The sequence below is a fragment of the Nipponia nippon genome, unplaced genomic scaffold (assembly GCF_047370975.1).
Source record: "Nipponia nippon isolate SJK-2023a ecotype South Korea unplaced genomic scaffold, ASM4737097v1 scaffold_2, whole genome shotgun sequence".
NCBI lineage: Eukaryota > Metazoa > Chordata > Aves > Pelecaniformes > Threskiornithidae > Nipponia > Nipponia nippon.
In genome coordinates, this window is record NW_028262336.1 from 109975797 (window position 1) to 109994053 (window position 18257).

General features: G+C 46.6%; 1 protein-coding gene across 2 annotated transcripts; it reads left to right on the top strand.

The window, feature by feature from the left end:
- The first annotated feature begins 1557 nt into the window (after positions 1 to 1557).
- On the top strand, positions 1558 to 17980 carry AMER2 (APC membrane recruitment protein 2). 2 transcript variants are annotated; one of them, XM_087758467.1, is made up of 4 exons: positions 1558 to 2413; positions 2588 to 6495; positions 16930 to 17097; positions 17183 to 17978. In XM_087758467.1, the coding sequence occupies exons 1-2, from the start codon at positions 1591 to 1593 to the stop codon at positions 3463 to 3465; spliced, it is 1701 nt and encodes a 566-aa protein (XP_087614593.1). In that variant the 5' UTR covers positions 1558 to 1590; the 3' UTR covers positions 3466 to 6495; positions 16930 to 17097; positions 17183 to 17978. The 2 variants fall into 2 exon arrangements, with proteins under 2 accessions (XP_087614593.1, XP_087614592.1); XM_087758466.1 differs by having other exon boundaries at positions 1558 to 6495; positions 17183 to 17980.
- The last annotated feature ends 277 nt before the right edge of the window (positions 17981 to 18257 follow it).

Here is an 18257-nt window from a genome sequence, read left to right on the forward strand (position 1 = left end):
ATGCGTGGGAATGGTTCAAAGCTGCGCCAGGGGAGGTTTAGACTGGACATTAGGAAGCATTTCTTTATCAAGAGGGTGATCAAACACCAGAACAGGCTTCCTAGAGAGGTGGCTGGTGCCCCAAGCCCGTCAGTGTTTAAGAGGCATTTGGACATTGCCCTTAATAACATGCTTTAACTTTTGGTTGGCTCTGAAGCGGTCAGGCAGTTGGACCAGATGGTTGTTGTAGGTCCCTTCCAACTATTCTATTCTATTCTATTCTATTCTATTCTATTCTATTCTATTCTATTCTATTCTATTCTATTCTATTCTATTCTATTCTATTCCATTCTATTCCATTCTATTCTATTCTATTCTATTCTATATTTCTATTCTATTTCTATTCTATTTCTATTCCATTCTATTCCATTCTTATTCTAATTTACTTTGCATCTAGGACAGATTTGCAGCCAGTGAGGGGGTTTGTGGACAGCATGCCACTGGCCACCCCAGCGTGGCTGTGCTGCTGGCCATCACCCCCGGTGGCAGCGCACCACGGGCACGATTTGGGGGCCGTGACCTCTTGCAGGGGATGCGGGGTCTGAAGGCTTGCCTGGGGGCTGCCGCCGTGCTCCCCCTCCCTGGCAGGGGAGGCGAGCGGAACGAGGGCTGGGCTGTGCCCCGGCTCGTGCCGCTGATCCCCTCCAGTTGCCGGTGGCGGGGACGCGCGGCCTTGGGCACTGGGGAGGAACAGGGACGCGGGGATGGCGCAGGCCGTCCTGGCAAGGTGGCAGAGGGGGAAGCGAGGGACGGGAGCGTCCCTGTCCCCGTCCCCGGGGGTCCGTACCTCCCGGTTCCGTCTGGGTACCCCGTGTTTCCACACGTGCCCCCTGCCGCCGGGGGCACCGTCCCCTGCAGGCTGTCCCCCCGCCGCCCCCCGCCTTCTCTCCGCGCTGCGGGTGCTTGGCTGCACCCCGCATCGCGCGGCCGCAGTCACGCAACGCCCGGGGTTTGAAGCGCTGCGTGACGGCGCCGGGGGCACGCGGCCGCCACGCACAGCGCTCCTGTCAGCGGCAGCGCAGCCCCGCCGGCCCGGGCGCCCGCCCGCGGGGCCGCCGCCCCCCCCCCCCCCGCGGCACCGGGCTGCGCCGTTCGGGCGGGAGAGGGGAAGAAGAGGCGGCGCGCAGCGGCGGCGGGGCCGAGGGCAGGGCTGGGCTGCGGCCGGGCGCGGAGCGCGGGTTCGCCCTCGCCCCCACGCGGGGTGCCCGCCCCGCGGCCCTGCCCACGCGTGGCGGAGCGGCGGCGGGAGGGAAGGGGCTGCCGCGTGTGAGCCCTGCGGGGAGCGGGGAGGCAGGGGCGCCGCCGGCGGAGCTGCGGCGGCTCGGGCTGGTCGGGAGCGGGCGAGGGCGGCCTGGCGCAGGCCCGCGGCGGAGGAAAAGCGGCTTATCCTCCCCCCCCCCGGGTTGCCATGGAGACGGGCGGGCGGCGGCGGCGGCGGCGGCGGGGCTGTCAGTGAGGGAGCGCACCGGGCACCGCGGCGGCGGCGGCGGCGGAGGGGAGGCCGCGGCGGCGGCGGCGGCGGCGGCAGCGGCAGCAGCGGCGGCGGCAGAGATGGACTCGCACTGCGACTGTGCCGAGTCTCCGGCCGCCGAGCAGCCGTCGGGGAGGATTAACAAAACCGCCTTCAAACTGTTCAAGAGGAGGAAATCCGGGGGCACCATGCCGAGCATCTTCGGGGTGAGGAGCAAAGGCGGGGAGGGGAAGGGCGCCAGCAAAGCGGGGATGGTGCGGAGCCGGACGCACGACGGCTTGGCCGACGCCGTGCTGGAGGGCGGCAAGAAGGAGGACGCGGGCGGCGGCGACCCGCAGAGCGGGGAGGAGGCGCGGGGCCGGGCGGCCGGCGGCCTCGGCGTCCCCCCCGGCGGCTCGGTGGCCAAGTCGCACAGCTTCTTCTCCCTGCTGAGGAAGAACGGCAGGCCGGAGGGCGGCAAGGCGGAGAGCGCGGATCAGCGGGCTGGCGGCAGACAAAAGAAGGGGCTGAAAGGGATCTTCAGCAGCATGCGATGGCATAAAAAGGACAAAAATGGCAAGGAGGAGAGGGGGGAAAGCTCGGAGATCCAGGCCGGTCTTATTATGCCGGGGTCTTTGACCGCCAGCCTGGAGTGCATCAAAGAGGAGACGCCAAAACCTTTGTCTGAACCTCCCGACAGCGCAGGAGAGATGGGGCTGGAACCGCCGCAGGAGAAGCGCGGCGGCGAGGCGCACGCCTCGGCCGCGGAGCCCGAAGCGGGAGGTGGGGAGTCGCGGGAGAGCAGCCCCCCGCCCCGGGAGGACGCTACCACCGCCGCTGGAAGGCCACCCGAGGAGCTCAGCCACGAGAGACCGGACCCAGCCGCCGGAGAGGTTGGGACTGCCAAGGATGCGGCCATAACAGGTGACATTCCAATAACGACTATCCCCCCTGTTGAACCTCACTGTGATAGCGGTCAAGAGACGGCAGCCGCCCCTGACCCTTCCTCTGTTGATCCACCCTCAGAGCAATCGATTGATCGTATTTGTTTGATGTTTGCTGACGTGACTTCACTGAAAAGCTTTGACTCTCTTACAGGCTGTGGAGATATTATTGCGGACCATGAGGAGTATGTGGGCAGCGGGAGTGGCGGCTGCGAGAAGAGCACCCCTGGGGCCGGCAAGCTGGGTGCCTCCAAGAAGCACCCCACCATGGTGGCCTACCAGGGAGGAGGGGAGGAGATGGCCAGCCCCGACCAGGTGGACGACACCTGCCTGCAGGAGTTCTGGGATATGCTGTCGCAGACAGAGGAGACCCAGACAGAAGGAGGAAGAGGTGGAGGAGGGACAAAGAAGCTCGAGGGGTTGAAGGAGAACCGAGGTACCGAGGGGGTCCAGAACAGGGTGGCAGTGAAACGTGGTGGCCTCCACCAGATCCCCATTCACCTCAACCACAAAGAGGAGCAGAAGGGCAGGGAGAAGGAGCAGCATGAAGGAGTCCCAAACAGCGACGAGGGCTACTGGGATTCCACCACCCCTGGTCCCGAGGAAGATGGTTCCACAAGCATCCAAAAGGAGACCATTCCCAGGGACAGCTACAGCGGGGATGCTCTTTACGACCTCTATGCCGAGCCGGATGAGAACCCACCAGCGGGGCCTACGGATGAAGTGGTCACCTGTGTGCCACGCTCCAAGCCCGTGTCTCCGATAACGACCACGTGCTCACTGAAAACACCCTCGAGCACCGTGAAGGACTCCAAGATCCCCATCAGCATTAAACACCTTTCGTCGCATCCTGCCAGCCATGGAGCAGATGCCAGCAACAGCCATCATGTCGCACACCATCACCTGGCCAAAAGCGAGATGCACAGAACAAAAATCCCTGTCTCTAAAGTACTGGTACGCCGGATCAGTAACAGGGGCTTAGCAGGGACAACAGTGAAAGCTGCCACATACCAAGACAGTGCCAAAAAGTAGTTGAATTAGAGCTGGAGACAAAGACGGACAGCAAGGTTGGTGTGTAAAAGTCTGCGTAGGAGACCACAGATAATGAATTAGTTTTGCATCACCTGAAGAAAGGCACCTCAATGGCTTACTTCACTGTACTCCACGGGCCTGCACTTCTGAATCCTTTCTTACTAGACCGTATGGCTGAATATAAAAAGTCGACTTCTTTTCGAGCACTTTTTTTATGTTTGTATCTTTTTTCTGCGGCACTGAACACTGGGGAGGTTCATTTTTACATGCCTTTTTGGAAGCAGGACTTGGATTATGAACCTAAATGAGCATCCTTCCTCATGCAGAGCAATGCCATGAGCTCTTCAAGGGAAGAGAGTTACAGAAGGAGCGACACGAGAGGTTCTCCAATACACTTACCTTTTAATCATTTCTGGGGGAGGAGTGGAGGGTGGGTGCCTGGCTCTGAAAATGGTGTTTGCTCTACAAGATGTTGGAAAAAATGCCAAGCAAAAAACAACCAACGTAACAGGTATTTTACCTGCTGTAGGAACGAGAGCACTGCTCTGCAGCAGACTTGATTGACTTGTGTGCAGTAGCTAACTAAGGAGTTAGGTGGACTTGTCTAACAGGAAAACATATTTTTGTTTGTCTGTCTGGTTGGTTTTGATCTGGTCTAATATAAATGGGTAACAGAGACACCTGACATAGTTTCAGATGTTTACATCAATACTTGTCCGATAATGCATACAATCAGGTTCAGGGAAACATTTTACTAAATGCCAATATATACACACTGTTCACATTTATACAATAACTTTCTTGCCATGTGTAAATATATACATATTTTAGCAGATTTACTCAGTGCTACAGATTTTTTATGAAAAAAAAAATCACCTGTCTGTATTATCTAGAGTTTAAGCAAGAGTTAGTTTTTATAGGTAGATAATTTTACAGTTCTAAAATGATAGAACTTTGTGTAAGTACCTTAAATTAGAGCAAAACTCTGTTTTGTATGGGCTCATGCATCCCCAGATGAGTAAGTCTGAAGTGCTGATTTTATTCCAGTGGCACGTTCCGTGTGTCAGAGCTGAGGTTCTGACAGCATTGCCACTGCAAACCTCTATTTTCAGGGGTTTAGACAAAGTTGCTCTGGGCTTAAACCTTACAGAGAAGGAACCCAGGAAAGAAACATGTTTTTTAATTATTATTTTTTAAAATATAAAAAATTAGTTTTTGACTATTTAAAGAAAGATTGGGTTCTTGTTGCTTTTTATTTTCATTCTTAATAACGTCAGAATAATTTTACTTTAAGAGAGAAAAAGAAATATGGTAAGCTAGTGGTACATAAAATGGTCTGATGAGCTTGGATCTTATGAGAAATGTATTAATGGCCAGGACACTTTTGAATAGTGGCTACTGTACATGGGCATTGACAACATTTCAAAGAAATTTAATAGGGTTTTAATGTGCCTGAGGACATATTTTTATGATACACTGAAAAAGCTCCAAAAATCACTGAAGTCTAAAGGTAAATGTTATGTATTTACAAAATATTTTGGTATAAGTATTTAATCATCAGACCACAGTTAATATAAAATATATGCTCCAGTGTATCTGAATAATAATATACATTTTAAAAATACACATGTCTATATTATGCAGAGAATCCTAAATTCACATCACTGAAGCTAATGGGTCTGATCTTAGATAGCGGTTGGTTTTATTGTCTCTTAAATTGAAAGAAAAAAGGAAAATAAATATACAGAATATACATTTGAAGGATATTAAGGTAATAGATAAACCATAAAAAAACAGGAAATACAATAATAAGAATTGTATATATGTATATGTGTGGTTCACTGGGGAAATGACCTTATAGTCACAAGGGTAAAATTGGCATCTCCTTCTGAAAGTACTGCAGGATTTAATGCCGAACTGCAACGCCCCAGTGAACAGGGAGAAAAGCGTTAGTTTTCCTCAGCAGTCCCTGTTTTCATGGTTTGAGTAAGAACCTTAATACACTTCAAAGAAGATTATTTTATATGTTTTCTTTCTAACGTATATGTGTGTGGTTTTCTACATGCCTGCTCACACAGACGTGTTGTACATATGCATGTGTAGTCAGGACGCACCTCCTCCTAGAGTACACGCACACAGGTGAACATGCACACCCGTGCACACTGGCACCCGTGCGAGCACGGCCACGCGTGCACGCTCCCGCGCACAGACCGAGGGGATGTGCTGTAAATCTGCCTCCAAACACGCTGGCGGTGGTTTCCTTTGCCTGAGAAAGGGATTTGCATTTGGCCTGACTCTGATTGTGCATTTTAGAAAGTTCAAGCTGAAATACCCTCACAAGGATGAGTGTACAGAATATGGAATATTATCCTGGTCCTCAGCCCTAAACCTAACATTCCTTTTTCTGTTCTTTTGTTTTTGTCTGACTGTAAGGGACACATCTTTTCTTGCATGACAACTCTGCAGAAAAATCATAATTCCCCATTTTGTTTTCAAGACAAATTGTGCAGAGAGATTCTGTAGGGTACTGGAAGTTGAGAGGGAGGGAGGATGTGGTGAGCTTGGGGTGGTACCATAACAACTGGAAGCACTGAGTACAGGTAGTAGGAGTGGTGCATCTTTAAAACTACTAGAAGATATCAGCTACCATCTTTACAGGACTTGTGTGTGGCAAATTATTCATCCTATGCATTTTGTTTGCATTGTGGCATGTCTGTATCGAGAAACCAATAGTGACACTAGACTAGCTCCCTCTCACATAATGACTAACACGGATCATCATTAAAATGCTTTGGCTTCCCTTCATTTTTCTCTCTCTCCTTTGTTTTCTGCCCCGTTTTCCCTCCGTCCTCTGCATGCTGGCGGGTGACTTCCTCCCCGGTGCTCACCCCGGTGCGGTGCGGTGCGGTGCGGCGCGGCGCGGGGAGCCCTGGGCTGGCGGCCGAGCGCGGGGCGGGAGGGCGGCCACGCTGCCTGCTGAGGCCAGGTGCTCCCCAGTCGCGCTCTCAAGCTTTCTATTGCATACCCAGTGTAAGTACATTTTGCAAATCTCTTGGCGGTTCGTTTGGCTGCTTGCTATGTACATATTTTAAGGACAATCATATCCTTAAAAGGAAAATGGGAAAGTAGCTTGTCGCAGGGCGTCAGTATTTTGAATCATTGCGACGTACTGACGTTGATTCAGGGTAATGGTTTTGTGAGAGTAAAAATACAATTTAATGCTCAAATTAACTTTGTATTTATAAAACTCATTTTTGTCTTTAAGCCATCTGTGTTTTTTTATTTCAAAAGGTAATAGAAAATTTAATATTTGCTAGGGCTTTCAGTTTTCACAGAAATATATTTGTATAACTCCACACAATGCCTAAAACAATCATTGGAAGGAGGTTCAAAGGCTTTCTTTAGACCTGTATTTAATTCCTGAAAGATCACTGCAAAATATTGTGAGATGCCTAAGAACAAACAGTTAATGGCTTGCTGGATTTAAAGGCTGAGACATACAGAGGTAATAGTCCTGAGGCATTCTGTGGTAGTTTGCATTCTTATTTATGTTACCCTCTTCAAGCATATATTTTCCTTGGCTTTGGTAGGTATCAAGGTAGAAATGGTTTTCTGAGTCCCAAAGATAACATTCCCAATGCTGTCATTGTTTTGATTTTCTTAAAGAATACTTTTCTTTATTTGTTTTATTTGTTGTTTTGTGGTCTGAATGATGCTTTGTAATTATCAGCTTGTATGTCATTCATAAAGGATTTTATAGATCAGGACTTGGCATTTAGTTATATGTACTCTTTGCACTTTCAGGTCACTACTGGTAAATTTTGTATGTTCTTAGGATATTTCTATATATTGCGTAGTGTTTTATAGCTATCTACAGTGATTTCAGTGGTATACATTCCTGTCCTATATATCAGCGCAAAAGATTTCCTTTCGGTAGCATGAAATGTTGTTTTTGTGGACTTCTTTGGTCATGATAGGAGTTAAGTTTCCTGTACCGTATGTGTGGCCTGCAACAGACATAAAGGGTCTTATTTTCCCTGTAGTGTGTATGCATTTTGCTCTTGCCAGTAATAGGACTCAAACACACGTAATAGATTTCAGAAGAAATTCCATGACTAGAATAAGAAAAATCTATGTTCAGTCTTTGTCCATCAGTCACCAGCATTTTTTTCATCCACTGTGAATATCCTCACCGCCATTCAGGGTAGTAGAGGACTGAATTTTAAAATTGCCATGCATAGATGTACACTATCAAAATTAATTCACTGATTGTTTTTTAATGAATCTTACTAAATTATTTATCTAAGCTAAGTGAATATTGCACCAAAGTCTTCAAAACGTCTGATACAGATGGCATTTTCAGTAAGATGCTCTAAGTGCAGATGAGCCAAATTAACAGGCTTTGCTTAGCAAAGCAAAACCTAGTTGTTTCTTAAATTTGTAGTACTGACTGAGCTTGCAGATCAAAGGGAGCCATTGATTCTGCTACGTGGCCGTGCTCAGAGGTTTTTTTTCCCTTGCTCTAATGGACTACTTTCAGAAAGGGCTTTTCAGCAAGATAATGGTATGAAAGAGACAGTTCACGGTAACAATAGCCACTTAGAAGGCAGATGGTTATCTAACAGCCATAATGGGGGACTTTAAGCAAGGTGGCCTGAAAATGTATTTTCATAGTTATTGATATGAAAGGCTGAGGCTTCTGTCTTGGAAAAACAAATTGACACCGACTAAAAAGACGCTGCAGAAATGAGTCTTGGCAGAGTTTACACGTGACAGCTTCTGCAGGGTTTTTTTATTTATTTATTTTGGCTTTTCCTTTTTTGTTGTGGTTGGTTTTGCTTTGTTTATGTTTTCATTACGATGACATAACCCCACGTGTCCAGGCAGAATTGCACAGCAACTGAGTCTTCTGGGGTTCAATGCTGAGAATACACTGTCAGTTGTCTTCAGTGGCCTGGGACTGTTCCCTGCTGAACATCCCTCCCTTCCACGGAGGGATGGGATGATGGGATGATGGGATTCCCATGTCACGAGTCCACGTGCTGTTTACTGTGAGCAGGGCTATCTGAATCTGTCTCTCTGTCTTGCTGTTTGTGTTCAAGGGACAGTTTATTTTTAATCTGACTCAGAAATTTCTTAGCTCATCATTAGCTCACATCTCGTCTTCCCTGTGAGCATCTCGGCTAGGAACAGTCAGCATTGATTTGGTGTTTCCTAGGTCTGTTTCTTGTAGAGAGAAATGGAAGAACTTGCCATATGTAAAGGAATAAGAGCTACAACCGCTCAGGCCACATCCTGGGGGCCTTTACTCCTGCAAAAGCAGGTTGTTAAAGCTCTCTCTGCCTTAGAGGGCTTCTCCATCCAAAACTGAGTGAGTACTATTGTCTGGGACCACCTTTTTTTTTTTTTTTTTTCCCCTCACTGTCTCTTGTTCCCTCTCAGCCATACTGCAGTAGCTTGGGAAACTGAGATTTTTGACCTAGACCTCCAGCACTACAAAAGAGGAGCTGCTGCCAGTGTGTTCTTCAAGGGGACTCTGCTCCTACTTCTTGGCCTGGAAAAAATTAATTCACCTTCAAAACAAGCTGCAAAGATATTTAAAATGGAGATCTGCTGTGTGATCTCACACACGTGGGTGAGGATGTTGAGTGACATTTTGCACGGAGTGGAATATACCCTCCACTTTCCAGTTGTGGACCATTTAGCAAATCTAGCAGGGAAGTATGTCACTCTTGTGGGAAAGCCCAGAAGCTGTTTGTTACAGAGACTGTGCCCAGGTTATCTTTGATAAGAACTGCTTTTCTTTTTCCTGTCTGTACATATTTAAACAAATAGAACCAAAGTCGTAGTGGAGAGAGGAAAAGGTTATGTACTTCACAGGGCAAGGAGTTTAAACTGCTAGGCTGAAGTAGCAATGGCTAAAAGAAGATGATTGCTTTGCCTACTTTAACAACACATCCAAGCAATGCTCTGCAGTAGAAGCTAATCCAGCTATGGCCACAAAGTTAGAAAACTGGCATTTGCCAACATGACAATCTCTTTCCAAGGTCCAGTTCTGCTGTGGCAAAGCTTCCACTGACTCCAGTAAGAACTGGAGAAGGTCCTTAATCTCTTAATCTTAAGGAAATAGGAAGTGTTTCTTAAATAAGTCTTCCCTTTTTTTAAAGATGAACAGTATTCAGGTGATGGTGCAGTCTTTTATATTACTGTAGCAGTATTTTCACTGATCTGAATGCAAAACATGTCTTTCCATTGTTTTTCCATCTTAACAAGCAGCCACTCCCGCACATAACTCCAGTGCTCAGCATGTTTAAATTACAGCTAACACAATCACTGCCTTCCTTAATTTAACTTGTGATGGCAAAAACAGGACCAGATCCTTTCCAGAGCGCTAAAACCCCCGCTTATTGTGCCATTGTTCTTGTTTTTTTGATATGGTAACTAATGATGTCTCCCTTTAATTGTTTCACAGCCATGTCTTCAATCTGCTTTTAGGGAGAATGGTATGTAGGGACTGAATGGTAAGAACTTTGACAGATTTTTATTATTTTGGATGATATTGCATCAAAACAGTTGCTATTTCAGTATCAGGTTGTTTCCATGGGCTTTTTATGCAGATGCATTGGAAGCTTTGAACATAATGTGCTCGTAAAAGAAAATTGGCTACATCTGCTTTGAATTAAGCGTGACCTTAATGTAAAAGCTACGCATCTGGTGATGTTTCTTGGTTAATGGCAGCAAAGGGGAAGGTCTGCCCCAACTCACCTGCACCCCACAGATTAGGGGAGCAAGGTACTGTCTCCATGAGAATTTGCTGTCTGACCCTGCCGCGTGGTCGTGGCAGGGGGGTGCAGGGTGTCACCATGCGGAGGTGTCTGCCAGGTTGGACAGCAGCAGGAAAAGCCAGGCTGGCTGCGCTGGGGTGAGAGATGGGATGAAAGCAAGGCTTGGACCTTTGGTCCTTGGGGAAACAGAGACTTAAACATACGCCTATAAAATCTGGCTCCTTTTGTTCTTGCATTGATGCTAGGATTGCTGTGTTACAGTGAGTTAGGAGCCAGGCTGTGTGAGTGGGTGCCAGGGTCTGGGTGTGCTGATGCCGGTGCTCCTGCTGGTGGGCTACAGCACGGCTGCTCTCATCAACACCTGAGCAGTGCCCAGTGCCTTCGTTTCTGAAGGCAATTTTAGCACAGGTACTTCCACAAATCCCCTGTAGCCCAGCACCGACCTGTGGCATCCCGCTGCTCTTCCACCCTCATTTTGTCGGGGGTACACGAAGACCCAAGCCCTTGGCAGGGTGGTGAGCGTTGGCTGCAGCCTTGCAGCCCAATGGCAAGTGGGGAGGGAGTGTAAGACGCACCTTGCACCAGCACCACCAAGTCCTAGGTAGAGCGCCAGTAACTTTCTGTAGCACGTGGCTTGATAAAAGCAATGTTATCCTGCTTTTCAAAAGAGAGAGCAAGACTAAAGCTGTTGCCTTTGTGTAAAATTGAAGTAAATCCTCTGCTGTGGGACAGATTGCAACAGCTGGACAATATCTCAATCCACCAGTATTCCCTCTGAAAACAGGGGATCTGTTAGCAGTGTCAGTTGTTACTGAGTGAAGATCCCATAATTTGGCTCCATCTGAATTTTCCTTGCTATGTTTGTCAGCAGAGTCTGTCTCAGAAAAGCTCTTGTGTTGAGGCTTGTGGCCCTGTTGAAACAGGGGATAAGGTATGAATGTGGTTGGTGGAAAATACAGATTCAATAAGTCCAGAAAACACAGCATGGCTTCCTTCTTTTATCACAGCCCAACTCTGCTTAAATATAATGGTGTGCCCGAGGAAAACATAGCAGGGACTGCTCCGCGCTGCATCTGACAAACCGATGCTCTCGGGGTTTCCTACGTGCTGAAAGGGACAGATGTGTCCTGTTAGAAGTCACTTAATCTGTTTCTATAAGACGTGTTATAGCTGACGGATCACTGTTAATTACAATTTTCCCTCATATTTTTTGTCAGCCACCTCCAGTAAGGTAGCATATGACCTATTTGAGATAATGAGCAAGTAAAGCCAGAACTCCCTGCTCTTCTTATCTAAATGGCTTGCTAATAATCTGGCGAGTCTGTGTGCACCAACTTTCTCTGAGTGAAAGCTCAAAACACTCCGGGGGGTGTTTTTGTAACAGACTGTTAGACATGCTCTGCTCTTTTCCACCTCTACAAACTTCGATGAGTATATGTCTCCTCGAATCACTGTATTCTCAACGTATGTGCAACCTAACTGATAGCAATAGATGTCTTTCTTCCCTGGCAGTTCACGAGGATATACTAATCAGTGTTTATTATATTTTTAATTCTGTAAATATTTATTTTGGTACTCTGTGTATTTATTGGCACTGATTCTGGTGTTTGCTTATGTGTCATTGTAAATGTTGATGGTTTCAATAGTCTTGCTTCTAATGAATGTAAGGAACTCAGACTAACTGCACTTTTCTTCCATTCAAAAATCTTACAGTGAAAAATATTCCCACTGTCATATTATGTGTTATAATGAATACAATTAATAAAATCAGTTGTCACTTTTCATTGATGAACATGAAGGTTACTTTTTGATGTTCAAGCTAGAGATTGAGCCAATCTACTCAGTGCACTGGAAAATACTGGGCTTTTGAAAGCAAGACATTAGGGAATTATGTCCCCAAAATAGCATAAAAGAGAATACTTGGGCATGTGTGCACTTTCATTTTTATGTAAAAATGCCTCTAGCAGTTTTATTAATAACATCATAGGATAACTAGACCGAATCCATTACTTAGGGGAGGGCTTTCATAAATGAGTGAGTTTTGGTCTTCTGGTCTTCTGTTTCATCAGTATGTTTTTGTTTGGGTTTGTTTGTTTGTTTTCCCCCCACCTTTAAACTGCTTAGACAGTGGAAATAGACTGAGTTTCATTCTGTTTTTCAAATCAGCTTTGCTTCCTGGTTCTCCTGGTCGGGAAGCCAGAGGGAAGCTGGTTCTCTTGGCACAAATGGACTTTGGAGTTGCTATTTTGGTGTGACAGCTCGAAAATACAGTCTGCTGTAAGCTTTATTTCCCACCTTTAAAACTCGGACTTGACTGCTATGGCTATGAAGTGACATTTGTTAGAATCTCTGGTTTGCAACTTTCTCTAAATTTCTTGCATTTAGAAGATGCATAAAACATTTGCAAAAAAAGTTTTAATCCTTAAGTTTATTTACTTCACTTAGCTAGGTAGCACTGCCTTGTTAAGGATTCAGGAAGCCTCCCATGTTACTACTTGTCCATGAAAGATACTGAACCAGCCAGAATAAGAACTGGAATAAAATCTGCTCAAAAGTTTTCAAGGAACAACAAAGCAAAAGGTATGAAAAGCTCATTATGCAAGTAAGGAGCAGGACATGGTGACACAATATAAATTGATCCTGTGTTCACAAAAGCGTAACTCCTCTGCCAATAGCTGGAACGAGGTTGAAAAAATGTTTTCCCAGTGATTTAATGGGAAATTAAATCACTGTATATAAATGCCTAAATGTAAAGCAATTTTACATTCAGGCCTTCTCAGCCTATGTCCCCTATTGCATATTCATGTCTTTTATCCTATGCGTCTGGAAGTAAGAGTTGTGGTTTAAATTATTCCCTGCTGCAGAAGATTGTCTAGTGATTACCTTGCTTAAGTCCAAGTATAGCTACTGGGATTTGGGGGGGGCAAAAGGGTTGCAATGAAGTACAGGGCAAAAGTACAGCAACCTCATGGATCTTGATAACTGCAGATCTGTGTGATGCAGCTGTTAACACCTTCCACAAAACCGGACTACAGTAGTCTGGCAGATCCCTGTGACAGAAAAAATTGAAAAGTCCCCTGAAACCAGGAGACTTGGCCCAAATATTCTTTTTGAAATCAAGATGAAGAGGCTGAGTTTCTAATATTGTGCTAAAAGTCCCTTCCCAATTAAAACCAAGATGAGTCATTCCCAACAGTACATCTCTATGATTTTCATGGCAACCTTACTGGAAAAGTGTTTGCAATGGGAGTGATGACCTGGAAATCTCGCTGTGACCCGTTCATTGAAGGTGAATGCTCCATCCATTTTGCAAATCTATCAAGCAAGAAAGAGAAGAGAATATTCTTGACACCAAATAATTGCTAAGGAATATTGGCAAGGCTAATGGACCAGTCAACTGACTGTGAGTGAGTACCAGTCTCATTTTAAATCCTTTCCCTTGAATCATAGTATTTTTCCCTTTCAAAGTGATCGGACAGAAGTTATTTACTAGGAGCTCACACTGAGCAGATGCCTGCTCCTACCTACCACGTTGCACATCTGCTTGCAATTAAAACCATTCCATGGTGCCCTGAGGGGGGTGGGAAGGAGGCTCAAAGGTTCTGCAGAGGGTTATTTCAGCAGCCATGGATGCCACTGTGGCAGCTGAGGGCTAAGAACCTGCTTCGTCTCTAGCAACACATCACTCCTTTTGCTCTGCAAAGGCCCTTGCCTCTTGGCTCAGCTATTCAGTTAGACCCTGGGACCATGTCCTGGTTAAACCACGACAGAACAGAAGGTCTCTTCTTCTGACTAATGAAGGAGACTATGCCTTGGCCAATATGTGCATTTTTTCCAGCTTAAGAAAATTGAATATGTTTTAAAAGATATAGATGAAGTCGCATAGTGACTATTCTAAGTAGAACAAGAGAAGTGCAAGGAGTCTGTTGAAGTATAGCTCCCACAGCTACTCCAGAGACTAACAAACAACCCATGCTGATGCTGCATCCTCACGCAAAGGCCCTTCGCAAAGTGGCTCTGTGCAGCACTTCCACATGAATCCCAGCTGAGGTGACCTAGAGCCAAGGGTTGCCACCAGAGGGGAGGGAGGGCTTGTGCCTTCCAACAAAGTGCTGGTCCGGACCAGGGAGGTCCACATCCCTCTTCCACCGCTTCCTTTCCAGGCAGCTGTGAGAAAACTGCTTCTGTCCCGATTTACAGAGGCTACAGGCAGCACGTTATAAAGTCTGATCCGCAAAATCCGCTGCGCCTGGCTGTGGTGTTGCTCAGAACCTTTGTGGTCTGAGGTTTTATGATAAAATTTCACCATCACTTAAGCACCTGCACTGAGCAGGCTCAAAAGCGACGCATGGCTAGGTCTGCTCTTCTGTGCGTTATGGTGGGAGTCACGGACAGGCTCTTCCTCCGTCCGTGTCAGCCTTCTCTATTGGTGTCACTTGAAATCAATAGGTCCCCTGGGCAGAGGAGAGACTTGAGTAAAGATCCTCTGGGTGAAGGTCCCGAATGAGCAGAGGTTGACCAGGTAGAAGTGCGGCAGCGTTGCGGAGGTGGGAGAGGTTGAGGCAGCCAAACCTAGGGCAGCCAGAAGCCTTGTGGGCAGCAGTGTCCTCTCCTGCTTCACAGGGAGATGGTTGCCTCCAGGGCACCTATGTGGCTCAAGGTGCTTCAAGAACATATTCAGCTGTAGGCTACCACTCCGTGGGAACAAATGGTGCTGAGCTCCTTGCATGGAGCTGGGAACATGCAGGGTGACATGCAGAATGCAAAGTAAACAAAAATCCTATGACCAAATGCTATTTTAACAACAGAAGTTATGCTAAATCTGTATGTCATGTAAAGCAAAACTGTTCTGTCCCTGCCCAGCTCCATTTGTTCACCTGTAAAGATGAAAAAACAACCTAATTTTGCAACAAAATAGGTTTGAATAAATTAAGGCAAATGTGTCTTATTAAATACGAGTGGTGAAAAACCTGCTCTTGATTACGGCTGCGAAGATACTGGTCACAATCTAAAGTGGACATGAAAAAAACATCTGTTCTACTAAAATGATGTAGGAGATCAGAAAAATGATGGTAACAAAAATCAAATAGATTGTTCTGAGTGTTTCTTAAGGAAAAATAGAGACAGAAAAGAATGCGACTAGTCTTGGTCTATCTTTACAGTAGGGATATATTACATCCACATCTGTCTTTCTCTGAGTTTTTACCCTTCACATTCTGCACTAATAGATTTTGTTTACTGACGGGTAACAAATCGTACAAAAATACAGCACTTACAGTGAAGAAATCAGTCCTGCTACTCTTTTGCTTATAATTGTCTTTTTTCCCCATTTTAACAATTAAGCTTTTGATCCTTCCAATTAGACCATATCCAGTCATTATCACGCCACGTTTAGGGTCTGATTACGCAGCCGCTGCATCCGAACAGCTTCATTCAAATCAGTAAGAAATGCTCATATGCAGCAACTGCAGAAATGGTGCTTGCATCCTTCACAGAACTGCCTATTGCTGCTTTCTCAGAGGCTTAGAATATTTATGTCTATCATCACTACCTGATGTTGAATTTGCCTGTATTTTTTTTTTCCTAGGGTCTGATAGAAAGCCCCATAAATCTGCAAGTTTTATGAAAAAACAGTTGGACCAGATTACACGGTTAACTTAACTTGTCTATGCCAGATCTTCATTCTCTCTCAAGATGTAACATGTATTCAGACCGATTTAAAATAAATGACTGTATCGGAAAACAAAACAGACATCAGAGCACAAGCATAAAGGCAAATGTCAGCCCCTGGCTCTGAAACGACCAGGACCCTCAATCTGAGCTATGAAACCTTACATTTCTGCCTCAGTGCAGGCAAACACACAGCACTATTTATAGCACAGCCTTTTACTACCCTTCTGTTAGAATAGGCTTCCTTGGAGGATTTACATGACTAACCAAAAGCAAAAGCCTTCTGTACTTCGTTTCCATAAGAGAAGGCCAGTGTGAAGCTGGTGTTCACTGGGCTGAATTACAGAACCTATCAGTTACTAGAAGACCAGTTACTAATTCAAAGGCATCTGTTACCATGGCACAGGTCTCCTCTTCCCTCTCCATGCCCCAGATTTAGCACCAACGATGGGAGCTTAGTGAAAGCTCAAAAAGAACGGTTCTTACCTCTGAAAAATAAAATGCATAGTCAAGGAAGACCACATGTTTTCATGGCAACTAAGGAGTAAAGGGTTAAGACCTAGGAGATGGCTCTGAACCAATAAACAGCACAAAAGACTCCTATTAGCAAATCAAGAGCCCAGTGTGCTCCCATTTCCCCCCTTGTATCTTCAATTAAACCCTTTGGGCCACAAAGTTACTGTTGGTGCCAAGGACAACAATCAGCATGAGGTGATTATTTTAGATTCTGCTACATACCCTGAAGTCTTGTGAAAATGAAAACCAATGCTCCCTTCACCCTCTGATCCCATTTCCAGGGCAGGGCAGGCCCATCAGCTAGTCCCCATCCTTTCATCTCGCTGTGCCAGCTGCAAGCACCCAGGCTTTCCCCAGAGATGCCACTTTCTCACAGATGCCTGCCTCTTCCTGCCTTCCAGATGGCAGTGGGCTTCTTAACAAGCTCCCCGATTTCTCTTTCCCCCTTGGGATTTCATTTCAATGTTATTTTGTCACATCTGTTTTTCTCCAGTTGGATGATGTGCAGGAGCATGAGATATAATGCTTCTTCAGGAGGTTACCAACTCGCAGCTCCCATGGTCATTTCAGACCTCACCGCTGCAGAAGTGCCCTCGTGCAGCGAGGATCGCTAGTGCTCTGGTGTGCCAGTGACAGCCCCTGCCCCAGCTGCCGAGCAGAGGTAAGGACCACTTTGTTGAGGTTTTTGCAGGCTGCTTGTTTCCTTGTCTTGTTCTGCATCACTGAACTTACTCTTTCCTCCCTAGGGCTTTTCTGCAGGGCTTCTCGAGGCTCCCCGGCGCTGGTATGGGGCTGTTCAACACGGCTCAGGAAGGAGGAAAACAGCTGGAGAACAGGGCAGGGAATTGGAGTCAGGCTGTGATATCTTTTCACACATGTCCTCTGTGACCTTCAGTGCAAAACTCTACCTCTTTGCTTTTTCCACCTCTAAATGGGGATTGTGATCTTTCTACAGGAAAGGTTTAATGTGGCCAAATCCTTCAAATTTTACACCACTGCCTGTGAAGCAATTTGAGACGTGCGTAGGGCCATGGTGTAACAGCAGAACTCTTTCATTCCCCCCATCCTGCCAAGATTCACCAGGTGCAGATGTGGCCATAACCTGAATGAGAAGAGGGGAGGAAAAAAACCTCTTTCCCATATTTTTTGCCCAGGACGGCAGTGGTAATTTCCCAGGGTGAGGATTTGGCTGAAGATGGGCCATGGAGTTGCTTTTCCTTCCCCCTGGCTGTGGTGCTGGTGCCCCTGGGGCTCTGCAAATGTGGGATTAAAGAGCTGGAGAGGAAGGGTGTCAAGGGGAATCGGCAGCATCATGGAGCAGCAGGAGGGGGGGTGTTATAGTCCTTCTTCAGCTGAAACCCCACAGTGGGGATCCTTCACCTGCCAGGGCCAGGAGAAGGAGAGATGTGGGGGTTAAAACATCTTGAGCCCCATGATATATCTGTCCTTAGACCTGGCTACAGATGCTCTTGCCTCCAGATGGCCTTTCTGCACGGCTTTGACCTGCTGATGGCCACAGACTCTTCACTTTCATGAAACTAATTGAAAAAACACCAGAGTAGGAAGTAATACCAGTCATAAATGGATGTTCTGCTGCCTGCCCTGCTTCCAGTTTTCCACTAGGGATGGCAGTAGTAGTTATTCATTGCTTCCACCATGCAGCCAGAAGGCAGCCGTCCTTGGGATCTGATGAGCCAGGCGTTGAGCCTTGCAGAGCCATGGCTCTGAAAAAGGGCAATGTAGGAACTGATATATTGGTTGAACTGGTGACCCGCTTGATCAAGCAGTCTATTGCTGTCCACAGATACCAGCAGGGGAGAT